This window comes from Onychostruthus taczanowskii, unplaced genomic scaffold, assembly GCF_017590055.1.
Source record: "Onychostruthus taczanowskii isolate IOZ18803 unplaced genomic scaffold, ASM1759005v1 scaffold8, whole genome shotgun sequence".
NCBI classification, from domain to species: Eukaryota; Metazoa; Chordata; class Aves; order Passeriformes; family Passeridae; genus Onychostruthus; species Onychostruthus taczanowskii.
Window position 1 is genome coordinate 10,667,478 of NW_024505892.1, and position 6,000 is coordinate 10,673,477.

At 37.8% G+C, this 6,000-nt stretch overlaps 1 protein-coding gene across 1 annotated transcript in view; it reads left to right on the forward strand.

Annotated features, from left to right (window-relative positions):
• The window catches only part of PPP1R14C (protein phosphatase 1 regulatory inhibitor subunit 14C), a 51,170-nt gene extending 46,362 nt beyond the window's left edge, over positions 1–4,808 (forward strand). Inside the window, exon 4 of the mRNA XM_041423916.1 lies at positions 3,486–4,808. Within this exon, the coding sequence (XP_041279850.1) occupies positions 3,486–3,560 (75 nt within the window). The 3' untranslated portion in view covers positions 3,561–4,808. The remainder of the gene's footprint in view (positions 1–3,485) is intronic.
• Positions 4,809–6,000: the final 1,192 nt, after the last annotated feature.

Consider the following 6,000-nt stretch of genomic DNA (forward strand, 5'->3'; position numbering starts at 1 on the left):
AGATTTAGTCTGTCTCTCATTAAAATTTGCCTTTAGAATTAGAGAGATGTCTTCTAGAAACAATGGTATAGTATTACAAATTAAAAAGATTCTCAGTACTTGTAATAAGGGTGCCTCCTTGCAGAAAATCTGTAAAAAAGAATTTTATCTAAATCTGCATACATTTTTGCACTTTCTAAAAACTTTATTTTTTATTTTATTTACCAAGGCACAAAGTGCTGGTGTGGGATTTTTCTTGTATTAGAAGTGCATGTAGTGTGTGTATTCCTGGCAATAACCCTTCAAGGAATAATGAATAAGTTTTTGAATCCTTAGCTGAATTATTCCTATTTTTTTATTCCATGAATTACATCAATATATATAGATAAATAATTCAACCTGTGCTACAGAAGTGCTTTTAACACAGATTAGTCCATGATCAGCTTTCAAACATCTGATGCTAAATTTCAGCATATCTTGTTAGGGGGGATTTCAGTATAATGCTCTGTGCACAATGACTTTTGTGTACAAGGTAGAGACAGATGTGGATATTAAGTCTTGACTCAAAAGGCCACAAGGAACAACACTGCAATCTTTGAGTGATGGCTTAAGAAAGCAAAATGTATATTGCTGATGTAAACTTGAGTTGGTTAGTTAAAAAGAGAAGGTTTACTGAAATGCTGTGAAGTCTCCTTTCTTGCCTTCATGAGGGAAAATGTGCATCTTTTCTAGAACACTGATTTTCCTTCATGGGGAAGGGAAAGCAAAGCAAAAAAGGCACAAGCACCAGAGCACAACTGTGTTGATGACAGCCAGCTCCATGCGAGTGTCAGATGCAAAGTGATACTTAGATCAGAAGTGTGCTGAACCAGTGCTGTGGTTTGGGTGTCCATGGGAAGTGCACAACAGCACTACTGTGTTATGTAAAATGTCTGCAAAATGCTCTTGTTGGGTTTTACTCTTTGGTACTGCAGACCCTTATTTCAAGCGAAAGAAGAAGTTCCTGGGGGATAAAGCCTTTAAAATTATTATATGTACTTCTTCAAATGAATACCTTCGCTGCCTTAAGAATAGTTGCAGTTGCTTCAGAACTCCTTCAGGGGCTTGACCCTACAGTTTGGTTTATTTTGGCAGCAGTAAGAAGTTTCTGGGTGGTGTTAAACTTGCCTGAAAACCTCAAGCACATATCTTGTTTTGCAAAAGAAGGCACTTTTGATAACTCTTCAAAATTAACGGGAGGAATTCCTCTCTTTTGCTATAGTTTCATATTAAAAAGCAACTGACCCTTGGCTACATTTCATATCTAAGGGAAACTTGCTCCAGACTCTACTGAGCTGTGGGAGAATGGGCAGAGGAATGGCAGGGTGGGATGTCCCTAATGACTACAGAGTACCATAGGTGTTCCTGTCTGCAGATGTCCCTTCCCATAAGGCTCTACTTCTGTGAAGCTGATGGAGGGTTTCCAGATGCATTGTCTTCTTGTAGAGTATTTGTGGCTTGAACAGACAATTTAAAAAGTTTTTCTAAGGGAATAGCTGCACTTCAGCCCATTCTTCTCCAAAGCTGTCTTAATCTGATGGGACTATAATTTTTTTGTTTTTTTTTAATGGAAAGACTTGTTGAGAGGCAATACAAATGACATTAATCCCAAGTAAGAATCTTTTAAGATCACTTTAGGGAGTTTATTTCTCTAATGATTGTACTGAAGGGCTTTATATAAGTTTGACAGTAAAAATCCTAAAGTGTGTTTATGTGTTTCAAGCAGCACCATGCGATATAGTTTTCCATTATCTAACAGATCCTTACAGTGATGATATGGTGACACAGAACTAATGCAAAGTTTGTTGAAAGCTGTGAATTTTTAGAGTAAGCATGTCTTTCTCCTTCTGATTTTTTCAGTGGACAAGTACTGGACTGTGACAGGTATAAAGTTTATATTGTTCCAATGGCTTATGCCTTTGTGAAGTAAGACAGCCTCAAGAGGATGGAGGGAGATGATTTGGGGTCTTAAGAAACCTGTTTTTCTGATCATCTGATTAGACTGTCTGTCCAGATGGGGAGCATGATATTGATATACACAGATGTATTCCTGAAGTGGCCTTCACTTAGTTCAGGGTGGAGATCCCACTGTTGTGTAGCTGCTCTGCCTTTGCTGCTGTGCAGTGCAGGCACAGATAGTGTGGGTGCAACAATAACCATGGTGCAACAGTACATGCAGTTCACTGTAGATGTGCATAATCTGTCAGGAAAGGAAATTGGTCTGTTGGGACCATGGTGCCACCAGAAAAATCCGACATATTTCTTATTTAAAATACACGTTTATGCAGACTTTCCTTACACAAAGTGTCACATCTTGTAATACATGTTTCCATGTGACCTTTTTTGAAAGGTATTGTGTTGTCATTTAAGTGGTAACTGGAATTTTTAACTTCAAGCATTCATCCAGGAAATCATGCTTTTAGTTGTTTCATAAAATCATAGAATGGTTTAGGTTGGAAGGGACCTTAAAGATCATCTAGTTTGACTGCCAAGGGCTGGGACACCATCCTTTGATGGGCTCAAAGCCCTGTCCAACCTGGCTTTTCACATCAACCTAACTGAATAATTACATTCCATGTTTACAGCTAGCTGATTTCGTAAGAACCTTTTTGTAGGTTCAAACACAGTACGGTGGATAAACATTATTTTCCCAATGTGACAGTAAGGAGGTCATTTAGCTTTTCATGCACCTGCAAGAAATTGTATACCAAAAGAATTTCAGAGAATGGCGCAAATCTGTAAGCTTCTGTTTTCACACAGTTTAAAAAGAGGAAATCTGCTGAAACTGGGGAAAATATCACTGTGAATAAAGGCCTGGTCCATTAATTCATTTGTTGTGTTTTGGTTTTTGTTGGTTTTTTTTTTTTTTTTTTTTTTTTTTTTTTTTTTTTTTTTTTTTTTTTTGTTTTTTTTTTTTTTCTTGGGGGGGGGGGGGGGGCTGGCATTTGTTTGTTTGTTTTCAAAGTAGTGTCATTCACTTAGTTCCAGCTTGGAAAGTAGCAGGGCAAGAGGAAAAACAGCAAAAATTTTTAGCCAGATCAACTTTCTTGTACAGCTCAGCATGCAGCCAACCAAAATACTAGTTCCAGCATGGAGAGTGGCAAGAGAAACACCTCTTTTGGCAAGAGTGCTGGTTTCTGTGCAGGCTTAAGGTGTGGAAGTCTGCTTTGACTGTCTTCCTTGCATCCAGCCTAGGTTTTGCTTCGTTCAGTAGCTGGTGTAAGGCCCTGTGCAGTAAAAGCCTGAAAGATGGGTTATAACTGAACTGGCACAATCACAAGGAAAAGCTCATTGTTCACACTTCTGCTGGATGGGAAGGATGTGTATAAGGTTCCTGGCAATCAGGTCAGGGAAATTCGAGCTTAGCAGTAAAAGCTTAAATAAAAATATATAGTTTGCATTTTTTTAAATTGATTGTAGTATTATGGGATCATTAAAATTGCTCATATTTTCTGTTTTTTTCCTAGGAATTTATCAAAGAGCTGCTAACTCGGATAAGAGGAATGAGGAAACTCAGTCCCCCTCAAAAGAAGAGTATATAAATAACTCCAAGTAATAGCACTCTGTAAAAGACATGGCAAGGGAAATGGGACTTTGAATACAAGACCTTTATTAAAATAATTGTCTATCTCCACAACTTTTTCGATTTTATTCAGTTTTGACTCAAGGAATTTTTTTTGGTGTGTTTTAAGGGTTCTTTTTTAAGTGTCAATTATTTTTTATCAAAAAATATCAACAATTTGGATGGAGCTCAACTTTCACCTGAGGATTACTGAAGCAAGTGAAGGATCCAAGATTTAGAGATGAGGGGCAGCAAGCCTGTGTGGTGAACCAGAAGATCTTGTAAATTTACAGAGCTAGGAGACTTCTCCTTGCAACTAGTTGGATAACGTTTCTTAAGTTGGTTGTACATTTAACTCATGGATGTCAAGTTTCTTGTGCTTGTCTGTACATAAATTTTAAAGTGGGTTGTGAATACTGTTTCACATGGATGGAAGGAGAAGTTTGTCATAGTAAATTATTTAAATGGTGGTTATTGCAAATTTGCTACCAAAAGGTACCAATTTAGATTACTAAAATGAATGCTGCCATTTTTCTAAATACCCTTAAAGCAGCCCAATGAAGAATCTCATCATATCTCCTTGTCTAGACCGCAGCATATAAAAAAATGGGAATTTTAAGGGCTTAATTTCTAGACTTAAAAGTTATTTGATTGACTTTGATGCTTTGCCAGGATCACTTCCTCTCCACCTCATGGTGTCTTGGAGCTGTGCTAACCTATACTGAATGTGGGTCTGGAGTGATATCTAGAGGAATGTCCATGAGCATTTAAAAGCTGGTTCATGCTGGAGGAAAGGCAGTGATACCAAAATGAATTGCAAGTACTGTATTGCATTTAATGATGTGGTCTTAATAAAATGCAGATTCCTCTCCTATAAAGATAGGCAAAAAGTAATACAGCCTTTGTTTATGGCTCTGCCCTGAGAAGTGGGAGACTTCTTAACTTGGGCTCTCTTACTTGTAAGAGCAAGGGCAGAGATCCCTGCTCCCTTCTGGAAAATGTCCTAACTAGAATGTTTGATAAGCTACCATTTACTGGTAGGTGACATTAGTCAGGCATTTTATATCAAGGGTGCTCTGAACATATTTTATTTTTCAAAAGAAGTACATGTTTGTGAATTTTATGTATACTGGCAAGCTTTTTTAATGTATTTAATTTTGTAATGTTTACTGATGATTTTATTTACAAGATATTTACTCAAATAAATGGAACAACTTGTGACTTGTTACATGTACACTTTACAAGACTACTGTTGCTGAGTAGGTTTGTAAATGGAATTGCTTGTCAAAAAAGAGAAGCCTGTAAGGTGGTAAGTACATGGGAACTCAGATGTATTGACCCTTACTGGCTTTTAATCAGTACTCAGTATCACTCACACGCCTGTAACCTGGTGCACAGCTTCACTTTTGAAAGTCTTCTCCAGATGAGGCCTTTCTTCCCTGTGCCCTAGGGAATTTGAAAAGGGGTGAGGAAACAAAGCTTGGAAATTCTTTCAGATAAATGCTGATAAATTCAGATTTCTTTTTGTCCACCAGGGATGGACTGTACTGGGTGGCTCTCAGTTTCCTAGTGAAGGTGTGGCGAAAGGGGATCTTTCAGGAGACACTCTACCTTTCTTCCTTTAGGCACCTTTTTGGATCCTCAAGAAATTCCAGCATCCCTGAGAAAAGACTCATCTGCAGCACTTTAAATTTAAATCTTGTATCTTGCTGAAGTTGCAGTTTATCTCTGGTTTGGACTTGGTGGAAATTCTCATGTTCAAAGTTTTGAGATGGAGTCTGAAATGACCCAGAGTTCGAACTATAAGGGTTCTAATAATTTTCACATTCACAGATGCATTTTGTCACTTCACTGACAATTTCAAATATCACTTTTTTTTTTCCTTTATAATAATGCTGTGTCAAATCAGATGTCAATTAATGGCAACTGTACCAGTTCTCTCATTACCTACAGCAAAAAATTGCTATCCACAAATATTTTTTATTTCATGTTTTTTGACTAAAATCTGCCCACCCAACTGTACTCATGACATATTTGTGTCTTTTATCCTATTCATTTTGCACTGAGTAGCTGTGGAAAGTAGCAGTGTACCCCTTCTAAAACTAATAGGTTTGGTGGTACACTTAAAAATGGTGAAGGCTGGGACAGTCCTTACTGTTTTGTTGTCTCCTGGAGATGGGCTAAGTCACTTCTGAGAAGAGTTTCCTCCAGCACCACAGGTTTTGCTGTCTTAGAAGTGTCAGTGACTAAAACCAAGCTCTAAATAGCTTTTGTTTGCAGCTGGCCTGATTTTTCTGGGGACTTACGAGGTCTCATTCTTGCTAAATTTTACTTAATGGAGCTGCTCTTGGCCTTGGTGTTAGTGAGGGGGAATTGACCCATTCACTAAAGATTTAATTGTGCTTTATGTCTTTATACTG